Source organism: Mobula birostris, chromosome 8 (assembly GCF_030028105.1).
Source record: "Mobula birostris isolate sMobBir1 chromosome 8, sMobBir1.hap1, whole genome shotgun sequence".
Classification (NCBI taxonomy): Eukaryota; Metazoa; Chordata; class Chondrichthyes; order Myliobatiformes; family Myliobatidae; genus Mobula; species Mobula birostris.
The window spans coordinates 1,410,651-1,435,661 of record NC_092377.1 but is presented as its reverse complement, the minus strand read 5'-3'; the positions used below and the strand labels follow the sequence as shown (position 1 = coordinate 1,435,661).

The 25,011-nt window shown below is 52.9% G+C and overlaps 1 protein-coding gene across 2 annotated transcripts in view; it reads left to right on the top strand.

Moving 5' to 3' along the window:
- The window catches only part of adcy3a (adenylate cyclase 3a), a 209,619-nt gene that overhangs the window by 162,420 nt on the left and 22,188 nt on the right, over positions 1 to 25,011 (top strand). Inside the window, exons 18-19 of one of the 2 annotated variants that reach the window (XM_072264686.1) lie at positions 13,855 to 13,984; positions 17,372 to 17,496. In XM_072264686.1, coding sequence (XP_072120787.1) covers positions 13,855 to 13,984; positions 17,372 to 17,496 — 255 coding nt within the window. Of the gene's footprint in view, positions 1 to 13,854; positions 13,985 to 17,371; positions 17,497 to 25,011 lie in introns of those variants that run through there. The other variant, XM_072264687.1, reaches the window with a different exon arrangement.

The window sequence follows — 25,011 nt, the reverse complement described above, 5'->3', positions numbered from 1 at the left end:
TCCCTCACACACTGAGAAATTCCCTCTCACACACCGGCGAGTCTCCCTCACACACACCGGCGAGTCTCCCTCACACACTGAGAAATTCCCTCACACACACCTGCGAGTCTCCCTCACACACACCGGCGAGTCTCCCTCACACACTGAGAAATTCCCTCACACACACCGGCGAGTCTCCCTCACACACTGAGAAATTCCCTCACACACACTGGCGAGTCTCCCTCACACACACTGAGAAATTCCCTCACACACACCGGCGAGTCTCCCTCACACACACCGGCGAGTCTCCCTCACACACACCGGCGAGTCTCCCTCACACACTGAGAAATTCCCTCACACACACCGGCGAGTCTCCCTCACACACTGAGAAATTCCCTCACACACACTGGCGAGTCTCCCTCCCACACACCGGCGAGTCTCCCTCACACACACCTGCGAGTCTCCCTCACACACACTGGCGAGTCTCCCTCCCACACACTGGCGAGTCTCCCTCACACACACCGGCGAGTCTCCCTCACACACTGAGAAATTCCCTCTCACACACCGGCGAGTCTCCCTCCCACACACCGGCGAGTCTCCCTCCCACACACCGGCGAGTCTCCCTCACACACACTGGCGAGTCTCCCTCACACCCTGAGAAATTCCCTCTCACACACCGGCGAGTCTCCCTCTCACACACCGCCTAGTCTCCCTCACTCACTGAGAAATTCCCTCTCACACACCGGCGAGTCTCCCTCACACACACCGGCGAGTCTCCCTCACACACTGAGAAATTCCCTCTCACACACCGGCGAGTCTCCCTCACACACACCGGCGAGTCTCCCTCACACACTGAGAAATTCCCTCACACACACCTGCGAGTCTCCCTCACACACACCGGCGAGTCTCCCTCACACACTGAGAAATTCCCTCACACACACCGGCGAGTCTCCCTCACACACTGAGAAATTCCCTCACACACACTGGCGAGTCTCCCTCACACAGACTGAGAAATTCCCTCACACACACCGGCGAGTCTCCCTCACACACACTGAGAAATTCCCTCTCACACACCGGCGAGTCTCCCTCACACACTGAGAAATTCCCTCACACACACCGGCGAGTCTCCCTCACACACACCGGCGAGTCTCCCTCACACACTGAGAAATTCCCTCACACACACCGGCGAGTCTCCCTCACACACTGAGAAATTCCCTCACACACACCGGTGAGTCTCCCTCACACACTGAGAAATTCCCTCTCACACACCGGCGAGTCTCCCTCTCACACACCGCCTAGTCTCCCTCACACACTGAGAAATTCCCTCTCACACACCGGCGAGTCTCCCTCACACACTGAGAAATTCCCTCTCACACACCGGCGAGTCTCCCTCACACACACCGGCGAGTCTCCCTCACACACACCGGCGAGTCTCCCTCACACACTGAGAAATTCCCTCACACACACCAGCGAGTCTCCCTCACACACTGAGAAATTCCCTCACACACACCGGCGAGTCTCCCTCACACACTGAGAAATTCCCTCACACACACCGGCGAGTCTCCCTCACACACTGAGAAATTCCCTCACACACACCGGTGAGTCTCCCTCACACACTGAGAAATTCCCTCTCACACACCGGCGAGTCTCCCTCACACACTGAGAAATTCCCTCTCACACGCCGGCGAGTCTCCCTCACACACACCGGCGAGTCTCCCCCACACACTGAGAAATTCCCTCTCACACACCGGCGAGTCTCCCTCACACACTGAGAAATTCCCTCTCACACACCGGCGAGTCTCCCTCACACACTGAGAAATTCCCTCACACACACCGGCGAGTCTCCCCCACACACTGAGAAATTCCCTCACACACACCGGCGAGTCTCCCTCACACACACCGGCGAGTCTCCCTCCCACACACCGGCGAGTCTCCCTCACACACACCGGCGAGTCTCCCTCACACACTGAGAAATTCCCTCACACACACCGGCGAGTCTCCCTCACACACACCGGCGAGTCTCCCTCACACACACTGGCGAGTCTCCCTCCCACACACTGGCGAGTCTCCCTCACACACACCGGCGAGTCTCCCTCACACACTGAGAAATTCCCTCTCACACACCGGCGAGTCTCCCTCCCACACACCGGCGAGTCTCCCTCACACACACTGGCGAGTCTTCCTCACACACTGAGAAATTCCCTCACACACACCGGCGAGTCTCCCTCACACACTGAGAAATTCCCTCTCACACACCGGCGAGTCTCCCTCACACACACCGGCGAGTCTCCCTCACACACTGAGAAATTCCCTCACACACACCTGCGAGTCTCCCTCACACACACCGGCGAGTCTCCCTCACACACTGAGAAATTCCCTCACACACACCGGCGAGTCTCCCTCACACACTGAGAAATTCCCTCACACACACTGGCGAGTCTCCCTCACACACACTGAGAAATTCCCTCACACACACCGGCGAGTCTCCCTCACACACACCGGCGAGTCTCCCTCACACACTGAGAAATTCCCTCACACACACCGGCGAGTCTCCCTCACACACTGAGAAATTCCCTCACACACACCGGTGAGTCTCCCTCACACACTGAGAAATTCCCTCACACACACCGGCGACTCTCCCTCACACACACCGGCGAGTCTCCCTCACACACTGAGAAATTCCCTCACACACACCGGCGAGTCTCCGTCACACACTGAGAAATTCCCTCACACACACTGGCGAGTCTCCCTCACACACACTGAGAAATTCCCTCACACACACCGGCGAGTCTCCCTCACACACACTGAGAAATTCCCTCTCACACACCGGCGAGTCTCCCTCACACACTGAGAAATTCCCTCACACACACCGGCGAGTCTCCCTCACACACACCGGCGAGTCTCCCTCACACACTGAGAAATTCCCTCACACACACCGGCGAGTCTCCCTCACACACTGAGAAATTCCCTCACACACACCGGTGAGTCTCCCTCACACACTGAGAAATTCCCTCTCACACACCGGCGAGTCTCCCCCACACACTGAGAAATTCCCTCTCACACACCGGCGAGTCTCCCTCACACACTGAGAAATTCCCTCACACACACCGGCGAGTCTCCCTCACACACTGAGAAATTCCTTCTCACACACCGGGGAGTCTCCCTCTCACACACCGCCTAGTCTCCCTCACACACTGAGAAATTCCCTCTCACACACCGGCGAGTCTCCCTCACACACACCGGCGAGTCTCCCTCACACACTGAGAAATTCCCTCTCACACACCGGCGAGTCTCCCTCACACACTGAGAAATTCCCTCTCACACACCGGCGAGTCTCCCTCACACACTGAGAAATTCCCTCACACACACCGGCGAGTCTCCCCCACACACTGAGAAATTCCCTCACACACACCGGCGAGTCTCCCTCCCACACACCGGCGAGTCTCCCTCACACACACCGGCGAGTCTCCCTCACACACTGAGAAATTCCCTCACACACACCGGCGAGTCTCCCTCACACACACCGGCGAGTCTCCCTCACACACACCGGCGAGTCTCCCTCCCACAGACTGGCGAGTCTCCCTCACACACTCAGAAATTCCCTCTCACACACCGGCGAGTCTCCCTCACACACACTGGCGAGTCTCCCTCACACACTGAGAAATTCCCTCACACACACCGGCGAGTCTCCCTCACACACTGAGAAATTCCCTCTCACACACCGGCGAGTCTCCCTCTCACACACCGCCTAGTCTCCCTCACACACTGAGAAATTCCCTCTCACACACCGGCGAGTCTCCCTCACACACACCGGCGAGTCTCCCTCACACACTGAGAAATTCCCTCACACACCGGCAAGTCTCCCTCACACACTGAGAAATTCCCTCACACACACCGGCGAGTCTCCCTCACACACACCGGCGAGTCTCCCTCACACACTGAGAAATTCCCTCACACACACCGGCGAGTCTCCCTCACACACACTGGTGAGTCTCCCTCCCACACACTGGCGAGTCTCCCTCCCACACACCGGCGAGTCTCCCTCACACACACCGGCGAGTCTCCCTCACACACACCGGCGAGTCTCCCTCACACACTGAGAAATTCCCTCTCACACACCGGCGAGTCTCCCTCCCACACACCGGCGAGTCTCCCTCACACACACTGGCGAGTCTCCCTCACACACTGAGAAATTCCCTCACACACACCGGCGAGTCTCCCTCACACACTGAGAAATTCCCTCTCACACACCGGCGAGTCTCCCTCTCACACACCGCCTAGTCTCCCTCACACACTGAGAAATTCCCTCTCACACACCGGCGAGTCTCCCTCACACACACCGGCGAGTCTCACTCACACACTGAGAAATTCCCTCTCACACACCGGCGAGTCTCCCTCACACACACCGGCGAGTCTCCCTCACACACTGAGAAATTCCCTCACACACACCTGCGAGTCTCCCTCACACACACCGGCGAGTCTCCCTCACACACTGAGAAATTCCCTCACACACACCGGCGAGTCTCCCTCACACACTGAGAAATTCCCTCACACACACTGGCGAGTCTCCCTCACACACACTGAGAAATTCCCTCACACACAACGGCGAGTCTCCCTCACACACACTGAGAAATTCCCTCTCACACACCGGCGAGTCTCCCTCACACACTGAGAAATTCCCTCACACACACCGGCGAGTCTCCCTCACACACACCGGCGAGTCTCCCTCACACACTGAGAAATTCCCTCACACACACCGGCGAGTCTCCCTCACACACTGAGAAATTCCCTCACACACACCGGTGAGTCTCCCTCACACACTGAGAAATTCCCTCTCACACACCGGCGAGTCTCCCTCTCACACACCGCCTAGTCTCCCTCACACACTGAGAAATTCCCTCTCACACACCGGCGAGTCTCCCTCACACACTGAGAAATTCCCTCTCACACACCGGCGAGTCTCCCTCACACACACCGGCGAGTCTCCCTCACACACTGAGAAATTCCCTCACACACACCGGCGAGTCTCCCTCACACACTGAGAAATTCCCTCACACACACTGGCGAGTCTCCCTCACACACACTGAGAAATTCCCTCACACACACCGGCGAGTCTCCCTCACACACACTGAGAAATTCCCTCTCACACACCGGCGAGTCTCCCTCACACACTGAGAAATTCCCTCACACACACCGGCGAGTCTCCCTCACACACACCGGCGAGTCTCTCTCACACACTGAGAAATTCCCTCACACACACCGGCGAGTCTCCCTCACACACTGAGAAATTCCCTCTCACACACCGGCGAGTCTCCCCCACACACTGAGAAATTCCCTCACACACACCGGCGAGTCTCCCTCACACACACCGGCGAGTCTCCCTCACACACTGAGAAATTCCCTCTCACACACCGGCGAGTCTCCCTCACACACTGAGAAATTCCCTCACACACACCGGCGAGTCTCCCTCACACACACCGGCGAGTCTCCCTCACACACACTGGCGAGTCTCCCTCACACACACTGGCGAGTCTCCCTCCCACACACTGGCGAGTCTTCCTCACACACACCGGCGAGTCTCCCTCACACACTGAGAAATTCCCTCTCACACACCGGCGAGTCTCCCTCCCACACACCGGCGAGTCTCCCTCACACACACTGGCGAGTCTCCTTCACACACTGAGAAATTCCCTCACACACACCGGCGAGTCTCCCTCACACACTGAGAAATTCCCTCTCACACACCGGCGAGTCTCCCTCACACACACCGGCGAGTCTCCCTCACACACTGAGAAATTCCCTCACACACACCTGCGAGTCTCCCTCACACACACCGGCGAGTCTCCCTCACACACTGAGAAATTCCCTCACACACACCGGCGAGTCTCCCTCACACACTGAGAAATTCCCTCACACACACTGGCGAGTCTCCCTCACACACACTGAGAAATTCCCTCACACACACCGGCGAGTCTCCCTCACACACACCGGCGAGTCTCCCTCACACACTGAGAAATTCCCTCACACACACCGGCGAGTCTCCCTCACACACTGAGAAATTCCCTCACACACACCGGTGAGTCTCCCTCACACACTGAGAAATTCCCTCACACACACCGGCGACTCTCCCTCACACACACCGGCGAGTCTCCCTGACACACTGAGAAATTCCCTCACACACACCGGCGAGTCTCCCTCACACACTGAGAAATTCCCTCACACACACTGGCGAGTCTCCCTCACACACACTGAGAAATTCCCTCACACACACCGGCGAGTCTCACTCACACACACTGAGAAATTCCCTCTCACACACCGGCGAGTCTCCCTCACACACTGAGAAATTCCCTCACACACACCGGCGAGTCTCCCTCACACACACCGGCGAGTCTCCCTCACACACTGAGAAATTCCCTCACACACACCGGCGAGTCTCCCTCACACACTGAGAAATTCCCTCACACACACCGGTGAGTCTCCCTCACACACTGAGAAATTCCCTCTCACACACCGGCGAGTCTCCCTCACACACACCGGCGAGTCTCCCCCACACACTGAGAAATTCCCTCTCACACACCGGCGAGTCTCCCTCACACACTGAGAAATTCCCTCACACACACCGGCGAGTCTCCCTCACACACTGAGAAATTCCTTCTCACACACCGGGGAGTCTCCCTCTCACACACCGCCTAGTCTCCCTCACACACTGAGAAATTCCCTCTCACACACCGGCGAGTCTCCCTCACACACACCGGCGAGTCTCCCTCACACACTGAGAAATTCCCTCACACACACCGGCGAGTCTCCCTCACACACTGAGAAATTCCCTCTCACACACCGGCGAGTCTCCCTCACACACTGAGAAATTCCCTCTCACACACCGGCGAGTCTCCCTCACACACTGAGAAATTCCCTCACACACACCGGCGAGTCTCCCCCACACACTGAGAAATTCCCTCACACACACCGGCGAGTCTCCCTCCCACACACCGGCGAGTCTCCCTCACACACACCGGCGAGTCTCCCTCACACACTGAGAAATTCCCTCACACACACCGGCGAGTCTCCCTCACACACACCGGCGAGTCTCCCTCACACACACCGGCGAGTCTCCCTCCCACACACTGGCGAGTCTCCCTCACACACTCAGAAATTCCCTCTCACACACCGGCGAGTCTCCCTCACACACACTGGCGAGTCTCCCTCACACACTGAGAAATTCCCTCACACACACCGGCGAGTCTCCCTCACACACTGAGAAATTCCCTCTCACACACCGGCGAGTCTCCCTCTCACACACCGCCTAGTCTCCCTCACACACTGAGAAATTCCCTCTCACACACCGGCGAGTCTCCCTCACACACACCGGCGAGTCTCCCTCACACACACCGGCGAGTCTCCCTCACACACTGAGAAATTCCCTCACACACCGGCAAGTCTCCCTCACACACTGAGAAATTCCCTCACACACACCGGCGAGTCTCCCTCACACACACCGGCGAGTCTCCCTCACACACTGAGAAATTCCCTCACACACACCGGCGAGTCTCCCTCACACACACTGGTGAGTCTCCCTCCCACACACTGGCGAGTCTCCCTCCCACACACCGGCGAGTCTCCCTCACACACACCGGCGAGTCTCCCTCACACACACCGGCGAGTCTCCCTCACACACTGAGAAATTCCCTCTCACACACCGGCGAGTCTCCCTCCCACACACCGGCGAGTCTCCCTCACACACACTGGCGAGTCTCCCTCACACACTGAGAAATTCCCTCACACACACCGGCGAGTCTCCCTCACACACTGAGAAATTCCCTCTCACACACCGGCGAGTCTCCCTCTCACACACCGCCTAGTCTCCCTCACACACTGAGAAATTCCCTCTCACACACCGGCGAGTCTCCCTCACACACACCGGCGAGTCTCACTCACACACTGAGAAATTCCCTCTCACACACCGGCGAGTCTCCCTCACACACACCGGCGAGTCTCCCTCACACACTGAGAAATTCCCTCACACACACCTGCGAGTCTCCCTCACACACACCGGCGAGTCTCCCTCACACACTGAGAAATTCCCTCACACACACCGGCGAGTCTCCCTCACACACTGAGAAATTCCCTCACACACACTGGCGAGTCTCCCTCACACACACTGAGAAATTCCCTCACACACACCGGCGAGTCTCCCTCACACACACTGAGAAATTCCCTCTCACACACCGGCGAGTCTCCCTCACACACTGAGAAATTCCCTCACACACACCGGCGAGTCTCCCTCACACACACCGGCGAGTCTCCCTCACACACTGAGAAATTCCCTCACACACACCGGCGAGTCTCCCTCACACACTGAGAAATTCCCTCACACACACCGGTGAGTCTCCCTCACACACTGAGAAATTCCCTCTCACACACCGGCGAGTCTCCCTCTCACACACCGCCTAGTCTCCCTCACACACTGAGAAATTCCCTCTCACACACCGGCGAGTCTCCCTCACACACTGAGAAATTCCCTCTCACACACCGGCGAGTCTCCCTCACACACACCGGCGAGTCTCCCTCACACACTGAGAAATTCCCTCACACACACCGGCGAGTCTCCCTCACACACTGAGAAATTCCCTCACACACACTGGCGAGTCTCCCTCACACACACTGAGAAATTCCCTCACACACACCGGCGAGTCTCCCTCACACAGACTGAGAAATTCCCTCTCACACACCGGCGAGTCTCCCTCACACACTGAGAAATTCCCTCACACACACCGGCGAGTCTCCCTCACACACACCGGCGAGTCTCTCTCACACACTGAGAAATTCCCTCACACACACCGGCGAGTCTCCCTCACACACTGAGAAATTCCCTCTCACACACCGGCGAGTCTCCCTCACACATTGAGAAATTCCCTCTCACACACCGGCGAGTCTCCCTCACACACTGAGAAATTCCCTCACACACACCGGCGAGTCTCCCTCTCACACACCGGCGAGTCTCCCTCACACACTGAGAAATTCCCTCACACACACCGGCGAGTCTCCCTCACACACTGAGAAATTCCCTCACACACACCGGTGAGTCTCCCTCACACACTGAGAAATTCCCTCTCACACACCGGCGAGTCTCCCTCACACACACCGGCGAGTCTCCCCCACACACTGAGAAATTCCCTCTCACACACCGGCGAGTCTCCCTCACACACTGAGAAATTCCCTCACACACACCGGCGAGTCTCCCTCACACACTGAGAAATTCCTTCTCACACACCGGCGAGTCTCCCTCACACACACCGGCGAGTCTCCCTCACACACTGAGAAATTCCCTCTCACACACCGGCGAGTCTCCCTCACACACTGAGAAATTCCCTCTCACACACCGGCGAGTCTCCCTCACACACTGAGAAATTCCCTCACACACACCGGCGAGTCTCCCTCACACACTGAGAAATTCCCTCTCACACACCGGCGAGTCTCCCCCACACACTGAGAAATTCCCTCACACACACCGGCGAGTCTCCCTCACACACTGAGAAATTCCCTCACACACTGAGAAATTCCCTCACACACACCGGCGAGTCTCCCTCACACACACTGTGAAATTCCCTCTCACACACCGGCGAGTCTCCCTCACACACTGAGAAATTCCCTCACACACACCGGCGAGTCTCCCTCACACACACCGGCGAGTCTCCCTCACACACTGAGAAATTCCCTCACACACACCGGCGAGTCTCCCTCACACACTGAGAAATTCCCTCACACACACCGGTGAGTCTCCCTCACACACTGAGAAATTCCCTCTCACACACCGGCGAGTCTCCCTCTCACACACCGCCTAGTCTCCCTCACACACTGAGAAATTCCCTCTCACACACCGGCGAGTCTCCCTCACACACTGAGAAATTCCCTCTCACACACCGGCGAGTCTCCCTCACACACACCTGCGAGTCTCCCTCACACACTGAGAAATTCCCTCACACACACCGGCGAGTCTCCCTCACACACTGAGAAATTCCCTCACACACACTGGCGAGTCTCCCTCACACACACTGAGAAATTCCCTCACACACACCGGCGAGTCTCCCTCACACACACTGAGAAATTCCCTCTCACACACCGGCGAGTCTCCCTCACACACTGAGAAATTCCCTCACACACACCGGCGAGTCTCCCTCACACACACCGGCGAGTCTCTCTCACACACTGAGAAATTCCCTCACACACACCGGCGAGTCTCCCTCACACACTGAGAAATTCCCTCTCACACACCGGCGAGTCTCCCTCACACACTGAGAAATTCCCTCTCACACACCGGCGAGTCTCCCTCACACACTGAGAAATTCCCTCACACACACCGGCGAGTCTCCCTCTCACACACCGGCGAGTCTCCCTCACACACTGAGAAATTCCCTCACACACACCGGCGAGTCTCCCTCACACACTGAGAAATTCCCTCACACACACCGGTGAGTCTCCCTCACACACTGAGAAATTCCCTCTCACACACCGGCGAGTCTCCCTCACACACACCGGCGAGTCTCCCCCACACACTGAGAAATTCCCTCTCACACACCGGCGAGTCTCCCTCACACACTGAGAAATTCCCTCACACACACCGGCGAGTCTCCCTCACACACTGAGAAATTCCTTCTCACACACCGGCGAGTCTCCCTCACACACACCGGCGAGTCTCCCTCACACACTGAGAAATTCCCTCTCACACACCGGCGAGTCTCCCTCACACACTGAGAAATTCCCTCTCACACACCGGCGAGTCTCCCTCACACACTGAGAAATTCCCTCACACACACCGGCGAGTCTCCCTCACACACTGAGAAATTCCCTCTCACACACCGGCGAGTCTCCCCCACACACTGAGAAATTCCCTCACACACACCGGCGAGTCTCCCTCACACACTGAGAAATTCCCTCACACACTGAGAAATTCCCTCACACACACCGGCGAGTCTCCCTCACACACACCGGCGAGTCTCCCTCCCACACACCGGCGAGTCTCCCTCCCACACACTGGCGAGTCTCCCTCCCACACACTGGCGAGTCTCCCTCACACACACCGGCGAGTCTCCCTCACACACTGAGAAATTCCCTCTCAGACACCGGCGAGTCTCCCTCCCACACACCGGCGAGTCTCCCTCACACACACTGGCGAGTCTCCCTCACACACTGAGAAATTCCCTCACACACACCGGCGAGTCTCCCTCACACACTGAGAAATTCCCTCTCACACACCGGCGAGTCTCCCTCTCACACACCGCCTAGTCTCCCTCACACACTGAGAAATTCCCTCTCACACACCGGCGAGTCTCCCTCACACACACCGGCGAGTCTCCCTCACACACTGAGAAATTCCCTCTCACACACCGGCGAGTCTCCCTCACACACACCGGCGAGTCTCCCTCACACACTGAGAAATTCCCTCACACACCGGCAAGTCTCCCTCACACACTGAGAAATTCCCTCACACACACCGGCGAGTCTCCCTCACACACACCGGCGAGTCTCCCTCACACACTGAGAAATTCCCTCACACACACCGGCGAGTCTCCCTCACACACTGAGAAATTCCCTCACACACACTGGCGAGTCTCCCTCCCACACACCGGCGAGTCTCCCTCACACACACCGGCGAGTCTCCCTCTCACACACCGGCGAGTCTCCCTTGCACACACCGGGAGCCTGTCATACCGTATAAGTGGACAATCTGCCTCGCACACACCGGGAGACTCATACCGTGTACGTGGACAATCTCCCTCGCACACAGGGAGACTCATACCGTGTACGTGGACAATCTCTCGCACACACCGGGAGACTCTCATACCGTATATGTGGACAGTCTCCCTCGCACACACCGGGAGCCTCTCATACCGTGTACATGGACAGTCTCCCTCGCACACACCGGGAGACTCTCACACCGTGTACGTGGACAGTCTCCCTCCCACACACCGGGAGACTCTCACACCGTGTACGTGGACAGTCTCGCTCCCACACACACCCGGAGACTCTCACACCGTGTACGTGGACAGTCTCTCTCGCACACACCGGGAGACTCTCACACCGTGTACGTGGACAGTCTCCCTCCCACACACCCGGAGACTCTCACACCGTGTACGTGGACAGTCTCTCTCGCACACACCGGGAGACTCTCACACCGTGTACGTGGACAGTCTCCCTCCCACACACACCGGGAGACTCTCACACCATGTACGTGGACAGTCTCCCTCCCACACACCGGGAGACTCTCACACCGTGTACGTGGACAGTCTCCCTCCCACACACACCCGGAGACTCTCACACCGTGTACGTGGACAGTCTCCCTCGCACACACCGGGAGACTCTCACACCGTGTACGTGGACAGTCTCCCTCCCACACACACCGGGAGACTCTCATACCATATACATGGACAATCTCTCTCACACACACGAGCTGAGCCACTTTCCAGTTCGTGTGCTAACGGTGCTCCTTTACTGCACTTGAGGAGAGAGTTTGACCCAGAGATGGTGAGGGTCTGGTAATATATTTCCCTGTAGGGACAGTGTGTGGCTGGGAGGGAACTTGCAGGCGGTGGTGTTCATGGGTGGGAAATGGGGAGGGTGTGGGAAGGGCTGTTTGAGTAGCCTTGGTGAGTAACCACTGCATTTTGTAGACAGTGCACACTGTGGCATTACCCAGGCTATGTATAGGGGGTAGGAGGGCGCGTTATGTTCAGCTTTAGATTCATAAAATTATCCAACATCAGAACAGGCCCTTCAGCCCTTCTCATTCATGCTGACCCAGGTGCCTGGCTGAGCTAGAGATCTCCCCTCAGCTGATCCAGGGAGAACAGCCCAAGTTTATCCAGCCTCTCATCATCACGCACATCCTCTAATCCAGGCAGCATCCTAGAAAACCTCTTCTGCACTCTCTTCAAAGTCTCGACATCCTTCCTGCAATGGGGTGGCCAGAATGGTATGCAATATTCCAGATGCAGCCTAAGTAGCGTTTTAAAAAGCTGCAATATAACTTCCTGACTTTTTAACTCCATGCCTCAACTAATAAAGGCCAGCGTGTCATGGGCCTTCTTAACCAGCCTGTCAGCCCGTGTAGACGCTGTCAAGGACATGTGGGCATAGGCGTGGGCCTCTATTCAGAGGAAACTTGTCATCAAAGTCACCATATGCAACCCTGAGGTTCATTGTGGCCATTCACAGTAAGTACACAAAAGCACGATAAGCGTCAGTGAAAAACTGCACACAAGAAAGACAAACAACTACAGTGAAAAAGACAAACTTTGCAGATACAAAAAGGAAAGAAAACAATAATGATAAATAAATATCGGACATGAGATGAAGAGTCCATCAAAGTCACTTTCAGAATCTACAAATATCAGAGCTGTGTGTGGACCACTCATCAGAGACCTTCTGGCAGAGAAGTCCCATCAACCACTACCCTCTTGGTTTCTCTGGGCAAACCAGTTCTGAATCCAAACAGCCAATTCATCACAGCCCCCCGTGTCCTGGTTGAGCCTCTCCTAAGGAAGGTGCCCAGCCCTCTCCATGTGCAATGTATCCAGTCTCTCCTCCCTGACCAACACCCTCTTTCTGTGTCATGTTTGCAGACGTGTCTGGATGGTGTGAATGGGTGGGGGTGGGGTTGCTGGTGTACTCTGCTCAGTGGGATTGCCGGTCTGGTATGGGTCTGAGTCTGCATTTGCGGTCTCTGGTTGTCTGGGTGGCTCAGTTGGGGTCTCGGTGTGTAGGTAGGGGCCGGGGTCTGGGTATCTGGGTCAGGTTTTGGGTGTGGGTCTGTCTCTGAGTGTGGACCACAATGCAGACCCCTGCCACACTCTTTGATCTGTTGTGCCCATTGTACAGAGAGAGGTGGGACCCTCTGCTCAGGACCGATGGCACCATCTGGCTGAACTTGCGGACTTTGCCCTGGCCATGAAGGTCACCTTAATGAACATCAACTATCAGTCCTTCAACAACTTCATGCTGCGAATTGGTAAGACTGACTCCGTGGGGTGGGGTCTCTGCAAAAGGCTCTGGCACATACAGCTAGCATGACTAAAACATTTGCAAAGTACGGGCTTTATTATATGTATTGCACTGTACTGCTGCTGCAAAAGAAAACAAGTTTCATGTCAACAAGTTACATGTTTGGCACAGTTTTGTGGGCCGAAGGGCCTGTATTGTGCGAGGGGTTTTCTACGTTTCTGTATGTGAGTGACGATAAACCTGATTCTGATATAGGGGTAGGTCTCCACTGTGAACTGAGAGTGGAAAGGGGGCAGGGAGAGGGGAATCACAGTTGGGGAAAGGGGAAGGGAGCGGGAAACACCAGAGAGATGTTACATAATGATCGAGACACCAGTTCTTTGGAATCAAATGACATTATCTGATGATTTGGGACTGGGTGTGTCTGCACCTGCGCCACCCACCCCTACCCTAACACTTCGTCACTGCCTCCTGTCCCACACCCCTCCCACAGTGCTCCACCCCTGCCATTACCACATCCTTTTCAAATCTTTTTATTATTATTCAAAAAATAACACGAGTACATCGAAGTAAACAACACTTACAACGTCACAAGGAAAAAAAAACATTTTAAAGATTGAAAAATTTTTGTGATATTAAAAAAAACCCTACTAGGCAGAAAAGTGGGGGGAGAAAACCCATTAGGTGTACAACCCCGGAGCCATGCGGCATGCAAAAAGCTTCTAAAGATAAACATCAAACCACCATCAAGAAAAAAAATATACCAGAAATTTACAATTAGATCATGGAGAAAATCTATCAATTAACTCAAATGATAATAACAAGCAAATGAACCCCATCTTTTCTCAAAATCAAGTAAAGGTTCAAAGGTTCGACTTCTAATTTTCTCCAAACTAAGACATAGCATCACTTAAGAGAACCATTGTGACAAAATGGGAGCTGATGTATCCTTCCACTTCAACAAAATGGCCCTCCTAGCTATCAATGTAACAAATGCAATAACATGTTGGTCAGACACAGAGATACCACAGATATTTTGAGGAATTATTCCAAAAAGCACAGTTAATTTGTTAGGTTGTAAATTAATTTTAAGTGCTTTAGAAATTGTCGAAAAAACTGACTTCCAGAACTGTTCCAATATAGAACAAGACCAAAACATATGTGTCAGTGAAGCTATCTCAGTTTTACATCTATCACAATAACTATCAACATCAGGGAGTATTTTAGACAGTCTCTCCTTTGTCAGATGGTAACGATGTACAATTTTAAATTGAATCAGTGAATGACTAGCGCAAATCGAAGAGTTAACCAGCTTCAGAATCCGCGTCCAATCCTCCGTCATAAAAGTCAAATTGAGTACCTTTTCCCAATCTTGTTTAATCTTAAATAAAGGACGCTTATCCCAATGTAATAATAAATGATAAATTCTTCCAATGGAACCCTTCATCGAAGGGTTCATACTCATAATAGTATCTAACAGGTCAGCATCCAATATGTGAGGAAAATTACTTAAATATTTTTGTAAGAAATGTCTAACTTGAAGGTATTGTAAAAAGTGTGAGTATGAAAGAGAATATTTATCAACTAATTGTTCAAAAGACATCAATCTATCTTCTTTAAATAAATCCAAAAAAGAATTAATACCTTTATTTTTCTGAAGTAAAAAAATTGGATCACTCAAAGAAGGCTTAAAAAAGTAATTTCGATAAATTAAACTACAAAGTTTAAATTTTTTAAGATTAAAAAAATTGCGGAGCTGGAGCCAAATTTGTAAAGAATGCTTAATCACAGGGTATAGGTTTACATTAGCAACTTTAGCTAACTGTATAGGTAAAGCAACTCCTGATAACGAGGTTAAGTAAAACTGTTTCACAGCTTTCAATTCCAGGTCTACCCAAATTGGCCGATCGTTCTTATCAACCCAATATAACCAAAAGGATATATATCACACATTAACAGCCCAGTAATACATTCTTAAATTAGGCAAAGCAAGACCTCCATCCATTTTTAACTTTTGTAAGTGATATTTACTAATTCTTGGTCTTTTATTATTCCAAATAAAAGATAAAATAATAGAATCAATCCGATCAAAAAACCTCTTAGTCAAAAAAGCAGGGATATACTGAAATAAATATAAAAATTTTGGTAAAATCATCATTTTAACTATATGAATACGACCAACAAGTGAAAATGCAAGTGGGCTCCATCTACTAAATAAATACTTCATAGAGTCTACCAAGGGAACAAAATTGGCTTTATAAAGATCCTTATATTTTTTAGTAATTATAACACCTAAATATCTAAAAGAATCCGTGACTTTAAAAGGAGTATTATCATATATAGAGACAGATTCATTTAAAGGAAACAATTCACTTTTACTCAAATTTATTTTATATCCTGAAAAACCTCCAAATTCATTGAATAATTTTAGCAAGGCAGGAATAGATTCTTCGGGATTAGATATATAAACCAATAAATCGTCAGCATAAAGAGAAATCTTATGAATGGTCTCATTCACAAAATCCCATGAATATTTTTAGCTTCACAAAGAGCAATAACAAGGGGTTCTAATATTAAATTAAATAACAAAGGACTTAATGGACAGCCTTGTCTTGTCCCCCGTGAAAGCTGAAAAAAAGGAGACTTACAGTTGTTAGTAACAACAGTAGCAATAGGAGCTTTATATATCATTCTAATCCAATTATTAATATTAACACCAAAGCCAAATTTCTCTAAAACATTAAATAAATATTTCCATTTTACTCAGTCGAAGGCTTTTTCAGCATCCAAAGAAACGACGCATTGTGGAGTTTTAAAAGAGGACGAATATATAATGTTAAATAGTCTCTGAACATTTGAAAAAGAATAACAACCCTTTACAAAGCCTCTTTGATCTTTAAAAATAATTTTACCCAAAATATTCTCCAACCGATTGGCCATTATCTTTGACAGAATCTTAGCATCAACATTCAATAATGAAATAGGTCTGTATGAGGCACAGTCAGTTGGATCTTTATCCTTTTCAAGAATTAAAGAAATAGAAGCCTCATAGAAAGTAGAGGGTAAATCACCTTTCACAAAAGAACGCTTAAACCTGTGCCACCCACCCCCACCCTAACACTTCATCACTGCCTCCTGTCCCACACCCCTCCCACAGTGCTCCACCCTCGCCACTCCCACATCTTTTGCTCCTGCCAGGTTTACATTCTTGCTCACCGCTCCACATTGACAAATATAGTACTGTGTAAAACTCTTAGGCACCCTAGCTATATATGTGAGTGGAAGACTTTTGCACAGTACTGTAGGTTTCACAGGTCTTCTGGAGTCTGAAAGCTCTGGTGTGCCCCATTCTGGTCATGGATTTAGTCTCCATCTGTTTTGTGTCTCCCTCCAGGATTGAATAAAGGTGGTGTCCTTGCCGGGGTGATAGGAGCTCGCAAACCGCACTATGACATCTGGGGCAACACCGTGAATGTGGCCAGCAGGATGGAGTCCACGGGCCAGATGGGAAACATCCAGGTGATGGGCCAATAATTGACCAGCATGGGGACAGGCTCACAATGTCACGGCTAAATTAAATCCCTTCATATCCTACCTGGTCATGTGTCTGTCCCTGAATCAGAATTGTATCTGACAGTACTTTTCGGATATCTCTATCCTCTGTGTCACCATCAAGCTCTGCCCTCCTGATCCTGATACCCCTACTATTGCAGAGAGATTTTGAATATCTGTGACTCTCATACTGTTTGATACTTCTATCCAGCACCCCTCAGGCTTCAGGGGCAAGAAAATCAGTCTGGGGAACCTTTCCCCATCCAGGCAACATGCAAGTGAGTCTCCAGTGCAAACACATGCTTCCTATTGGAACTGCACACAGTTGCAGTACGGTCTAACCAGGGTTTTGTAAAGTCCCAACTCCTACATTCCTTTCATTGAACTTTCAAGGTGAGCATGTCCTTTCCTCTTCACCAGCCTATCCTCCATTGCTGATACTTTCAGGGAACTGTTGATGTAAAACGCAAGATGTAGCAGCAGAAATCGTTAAAACTGCTGCCATTCCATCATTTATTTTCCCTCTCAACTCCATTTGCTTGCCTTTTCCCCGGAACCTTTCACACCCTGACTAATCAAGAATCTATTTACATCCACCTTAAATATACCCATGAGTTGACTTCCACACTCATCTGTGGCAATGAATTCCACAGATTCACCACCCTCTGGCTGAAGAAATTTCTCATCTTCTCTGTTGTAAGTGGACATCCCTCGCACTTGTCTGCATTAAATTCTGTCTGCATTTTTCAGCCAATTTTTCCGGCTGCAAACGCTGATAGCTGCAGCCTTGCTCTCCACAACAGCCCCAATCTTGATGTCTCCACAGATTTGCTGATCCAGATCACTGACAATAGATAACAAACAACAACAGATGCAGACTGATCCCTGTGCGACACCACTGGTCACGGGCCCTGTTCAGACTGGAGATCTGTAACGAGTGATGTGTCACAAGGAAAGGGACTGCTCCCACGTTGCCTCTCAGGGTAACCAAACGGTGGGAAAGTGGATGCTGAAGAAGGGTCTCTAAGGTTACAATCGGGTCTAGATCCACTGAGAAAGTGGGCAAGGGAATGGCTGATAGAATTTAACTCAGATAAGTGTGTGAATGTGCATTTTGGGAAGTTAAACTAGGGCAGGACGTACACAGTGAATGACAGGCTCCTGGGGGTGCGGGTATTTTAGAACAGAGAGAGACCAGATTTGAAGTACATACTCCTTAAAGTAACAATGAAATAGACAGGGTAGAAAGTAGTGTTACCTAAATCAGTCAGGGCTTAAGTACAAGAGTTGGGATATTGTATTACAAATGTACAAGTCAAGACCACATTTAGAGTATTGTGCACAATTGTGGTCGCTCGGCTATAGGAAGGATGCCATTAAACTGGAGAGGGTACAGGAAGGATTCACAAGCATGTTACCAGAGGATGTGGTAGCAGCATTTACAACATCTAAAAGACATTTGGGCAGGCAGATGGATAGGAAAAGTTTTGAGGAATGTGGGCCAAATGCAGGCAAATGGTGTCTGGGACAATGGAGTAATATATGATCAAGGGTTAGAGTTGGGATGAAGTTATATGATGAGGGGTTAGGAGACGGTAGGAGTTTGGGCCGGAGACGGTGGGTGGCTGGGCCAGGGATATTGGGTGTTTGGTCGGAGATGGTCAGTGCTTAGGACAGCGGGAGCTGGGTTGGAACAGGGATTGTGGGGTGTTTGTGGCAGTGAGGTAGTAGAGTTTGGGACAGAGTTAGTGAGTGTTTGAAGCAGTAAAGTTTGGGATAAGGGCGCTGGGTATTTGGGACTGTGCTGATTGGGCCTGTGTGGATTAGGACTGTTGTACTCAGGGAAGGGATAAGGCGAATTTGCCGCAGTGTCCAGCGTTTGGGGATTGTGTGTGTTTCAGACATTGAGGTTGGGGTTTTGATAGATATGATGGGTGTTTTGAATGAGTTGGAGTTGGGACGGACATGTTGCTGTTTTGGAATGATTAGGTGGAGTTTGGATGGAGATGGTGGGTGTTTGTGACAGTCGGTGTTGGAACAAAAATGAGGAGTGTTTGGGATGGTGAAGTTGGAGTTGGCATGGAGATGGTGAGTGTTTGGGACGGTGAGGTTATTTCTGGGATGGGGATGGTAAGTACATGGACGGTGAGGTTGTGATTGGGATGAGTGTTTAGAATGGCGAGGCTGGCACTGTGGTTGGGATGGGAGGGTTGAGTGTTTGGGACAGTGAGGTTGTGGTTGGGATGAGTTTAGGATGGTGAGGCTGGCACTGTGGTTGGGATGGGGAGGATGAGTGCTTGGGACGGTGGGGTTGGAGTTGGTTGGTAGGGATGGGGATGGTAAGTGTTTGGGACATTGAGATTGTGGTTGGGATGAGTGTTTAGGATGGGAGGCTGGCAGTGTGTGGTTGGGATGGGGAGGTTGAATGTTTGGGATGATGAGGTTGGAGTTGGGATGGAGAGGATGAATGTTTGGGATGATGAGGTTGGAGTTGGAAAGGGGAGGATGAGTGGGACAGTGGGGTTGGAGATGGGATGGGAGGGATGAGAGTTTGGGAAGTTGAGGTTGTGGTTGGGTAAGGATGGTGAGTGGGACATTGAGATTGTGGTTGGGATGAGTGTTTAGGATGGGAGGCTGGCAGTGTGTGGTTGGGATGGGGAGGATGAATGTTTGGGATGATGAGGTTGGAGTTGGGATGGAGAGGATGAATGTTTGGGATGATGAGGTTGGAGTTGGAATGGGGAGGATGAGTGGGACAGTGGGGTTGGAGATGGGATGGGAGGGATGAGAGTTTGGGAAGTTGAGGTTGTGGTTAGGTAAGGATGGTGAGTGGGACATTGAGATTGTGCTTGGGATGAGTTTAGGATGGTGAGGCTGGCACTGTGTGGTTCGGACGGTGAGGCTGAGATTGGGACAGAAATTATAGATATTTGGGGTGGTGGGTGTTTGGGACAGTGGATCTGGGACAGAGATGCTGGGTGCTTGAGGCATTAGGGTTGGGATGGACGTAATGGGTCTTTCTGATGCTATGAGTTGGAATGGTGGGTATTTGGGATAGTATTTGTGGTTGGGACGTAAATGGCAAGTGTTTGAGGCAGTGGGGTTGAGATGGAATTGCTGGGTATTTGGGACAATAGTGGTTGGGACTGTGTGTTGGGATGGGGTTGGTGAGTATTTCAGACAGTGAGGTGTGGTTGGGACAGATATGATGCACTTGTGAGATGGTGACATTGGAATTGGGATGGAGATGGTGGTGTTGGGATAGAGATGGAGGGTGTTTGGGACGGTGGGTGTTGAGATGGAGATGGTGGTGTTGGGATGGAGAAGGTGGGTGTTTGGGACGGTGGGTGCTGGGATGGAGATGGTGGGTGTTTGGGACACTGGGTGTTGGGATGGAGATGGTGGGTGTTTGGGACAGTGGGTGTTGGGATGGAGATGGAGGGTATTTGGGACAGTGGGTGTTGCGATGGAGATGGAGGGTGTTTGGGACGGTGGGAGTTGGGATGGAGATGGTGGATGTTTGGGACAGTGGATGTTGGGATGGAGATGGTGGGTGTTTGGGACAGTGGGCGTTGGGATGGAGATGGTGGGTGTTTGGGACAGTGGGAGTTGGGGTGGAGATGGTGGGTGTTTGGGACGGTGGGCGTTGGGATGGAGATGGTGGGTGATTGGGACGGTGGGCATTGGGATGGAGATGGTGGGTGTTTGGGACGGTGGGCGTTGCGATGGAGATGGTGGGTGATTGGGACGGTGGGCATTGGGACGGAGATGGTTGGTGTTTGGGACAGTGGATGTTGGGATGGAGATGTGGGTGTTTGGGACGGTGGGTGTTGGGATGGAGATGGTCGGTGTTTGGGATGGTGGGTGTTGGGATGGAGATGTGGGTGTTTGAGACAGTGGATGTTGGGAGGGAGATGGTGGGTGTTGGGATGGAGATGGTGGGTGTTTGGAACGGTGGGTGCTGCGATGGAGATAGTGGGTGTTGTGATGGAGATGGTGGGTGTTGCGATGGAGATGGTGGGTGTTGCGATGGAGATGGTGGGTGTTGCGATCGAGATAGAGGGTGTTTGGGACAGTGGGTGTTGGGATAGAGATGGTGGGTGTTTGGGACGGTGGGTGTTGGGACGGAGATGGTTGGTGTTTGGGACAGTGGGTGTTGGGATGGAGATGGTGGGCGTTTGGGACGGTGGGTGTTGGGATGGAGATGGTGGGCGTTTGGGACGGTGGGTGTTTGGGATGGAGATGGTGGGTGTTTGGGATGGAGATGGTGGGCGTTTGGGATGGTGGGTGTTGGGATGGAGATGTGGGTGTTTGGGACAGTGGGTGTTGGGATGGAGATGGTGGGTGTTGCGATGGAGATGGTGGGTGTTGCGATGGAGATGGTGGGTGTTGCGATCGAGATAGAGGGTGTTTGGGACAGTGGGTGTTGGGATAGAGATGGTGGGTGTTTGGGACGGTGGGTGTTGGGACGGAGATGGTTGGTGTTTGGGACAGTGGGTGTTGGGATGGAGATGGTGGGCGTTTGGGACGGTGGGTGTTGGGATGGAGATGGTGGGCGTTTGGGACGGTGGGTGTTTGGGATGGAGATGGTGGGTGTTTGGGATGGAGATGGTGGGCGTTTGGGATGGTGGGTGTTGGGATGGAGATGTGGGTGTTTGGGACAGTGGGTGTTGGGATGGAGATGGTGGGTGTTGGGATGGAGATGGAGGGTGTTTGGGACAATGGGTGTTGGGATAGAGATGGTGGGTGTTGGGATGGGGACGGTGGGTGTTGGGATGGAGATGGAGGGTGTTTGGGACAATGGGAGTTGGGATGGAGATGGAGGGTATTTGGGACAGTGGGTGTTGCGATGGAGATGGAGGGTGTTTGGGACAGTGGGAGTTGGGATGGAGATGGTGGATGTTTGGGACAGTGGGTGTTGGGATGGAGATGGTGGGTGTTTGGGACAGTGGGCGTTGGGATGGAGATGGTGGGTGTTTGGGACAGTGGGAGTTGGGGTGGAGATGGTGGGTGTTTGGGACGGTGGGCGTTGGGATGGAGATGGTGGGTGATTGGGACGGTGGGCATTGGGATGGAGATGGTGGGTGTTTGGGACGGTGGGCGTTGCGATGGAGATGGTGGGTGATTGGGACGGTGGGCATTGGGACGGAGATGGTTGGTGTTTGGGACAGTGGATGTTGGGATGGAGATGTGGGTGTTTGGGACGGTGGGTGTTGGGATGGAGATGGTCGGTGTTTGGGATGGTGGGTGTTGGGATGGAGATGTGGGTGTTTGAGACAGTGGATGTTGGGAGGGAGATGGTGGGTGTTGGGATGGAGATGGTGGGTGTTTGGAACGGTGGGTGCTGCGATGGAGATAGTGGGTGTTGCGATGGAGATGGTGGGTGTTGCGATGGAGATGGTGGGTGTTGCGATCGAGATAGAGGGTGTTTGGGACAGTGGGTGTTGGGATAGAGATGGTGGGTGTTTGGGACGGTGGGTGTTGGGACGGAGATGGTTGGTGTTTGGGACAGTGGGTGTTGGGATGGAGATGGTGGGCGTTTGGGACGGTGGGTGTTGGGATGGAGATGGTGGGCGTTTGGGACGGTGGGTGTTTGGGATGGAGATGGTGGGTGTTTGGGATGGAGATGGTGGGCGTTTGGGATGGTGGGTGTTGGGATGGAGATGTGGGTGTTTGGGACAGTGGGTGTTGGGATGGAGATGGTGGGTGTTGGGATGGAGATGGATGGTGTTTGGGACAGTGGGTGTTGGGATGGAGATGGAGGGTGTTTGGGACAATGGGTGTTGGGATAGAGATGGTGGGTGTTGGGATGGGGACGGTGGGTGTTGGGATGGAGATGGAGGGTGTTTGGGACAATGGGAGTTGGGATGGAGATGGTGGGTGATTGGGACGGTGGGCGTTGGGATGGAGATGGTGGGTGATTGGGACGGTGGGTGTTTGGGATGGTGGGTGTTGGGATGGAGACGGTGGGTGTTTGGGACAGTGGATGTTGGGATGGAGATGTGGGTGTTTGGGACGGTGGGTATTGGGACGGAGATGTGGGTGTTTGGGCCAGTGGGTGTTGCGATGGAGATGGTGCGTGTTGCGATGGAGATGGTGGGTGTTTGGGACGGTGGGTGTTGGGACGGAGATGGTTGGTGTTTGGGACAGTGGGTGTTGGGAGGGAGATGGTGGGTGTTTGGGACGGTGGGTGTTGGGACGGAGATGTGGGTGTTTGGGACGGTGGGTGTCGGGACGGAGATGGTGGGTGTTTGGGACAGTCGGTGTTGGGATGGAGATGGTGGGTGTTTGGGACAGTGGGAGTTGGGGTGGAGATGGTGGGTGTTTGGGACGGTGGGCGTTGGGATGGAGATGGTGGGTGATTGGGACGGTGGGCATTGGGATGGAGATGGTGGGTGTTTGGGACGGTGGGCGTTGCGATGGAGATGGTGGGTGATTGGGACGGTGGGCATTGGGACGGAGATGGTTGGTGTTTGGGACAGTGGATGTTGGGATGGAGATGTGGGTGTTTGGGACGGTGGGTGTTGGGATGGAGATGGTCGGTGTTTGGGATGGTGGGTGTTGGGATGGAGATGTGGGTGTTTGAGACAGTGGATGTTGGGAGGGAGATGGTGGGTGTTGGGATGGAGATGGTGGGTGTTTGGAACGGTGGGTGCTGCGATGGAGATAGTGGGTGTTGTGATGGAGATGGTGGGTGTTGCGATGGAGATGGTGGGTGTTGCGATGGAGATGGTGGGTGTTGCGATCGAGATAGAGGGTGTTTGGGACAGTGGGTGTTGGGATAGAGATGGTGGGTGTTTGGGACGGTGGGTGTTGGGACGGAGATGGTTGGTGTTTGGGACAGTGGGTGTTGGGATGGAGATGGTGGGCGTTTGGGACGGTGGGTGTTGGGATGGAGATGGTGGGCGTTTGGGACGGTGGGTGTTTGGGATGGAGATGGTGGGTGTTTGGGATGGAGATGGTGGGCGTTTGGGATGGTGGGTGTTGGGATGGAGATGTGGGTGTTTGGGACAGTGGGTGTTGGGATGGAGATGGTGGGTGTTGCGATGGAGATGGTGGGTGTTGCGATGGAGATGGTGGGTGTTGCGATCGAGATAGAGGGTGTTTGGGACAGTGGGTGTTGGGATAGAGATGGTGGGTGTTTGGGACGGTGGGTGTTGGGACGGAGATGGTTGGTGTTTGGGACAGTGGGTGTTGGGATGGAGATGGTGGGCGTTTGGGACGGTGGGTGTTGGGATGGAGATGGTGGGCGTTTGGGACGGTGGGTGTTTGGGATGGAGATGGTGGGTGTTTGGGATGGAGATGGTGGGCGTTTGGGATGGTGGGTGTTGGGATGGAGATGTGGGTGTTTGGGACAGTGGGTGTTGGGATGGAGATGGTGGGTGTTGGGATGGAGATGGATGGTGTTTGGGACAGTGGGTGTTGGGATGGAGATGGAGGGTGTTTGGGACAATGGGTGTTGGGATAGAGATGGTGGGTGTT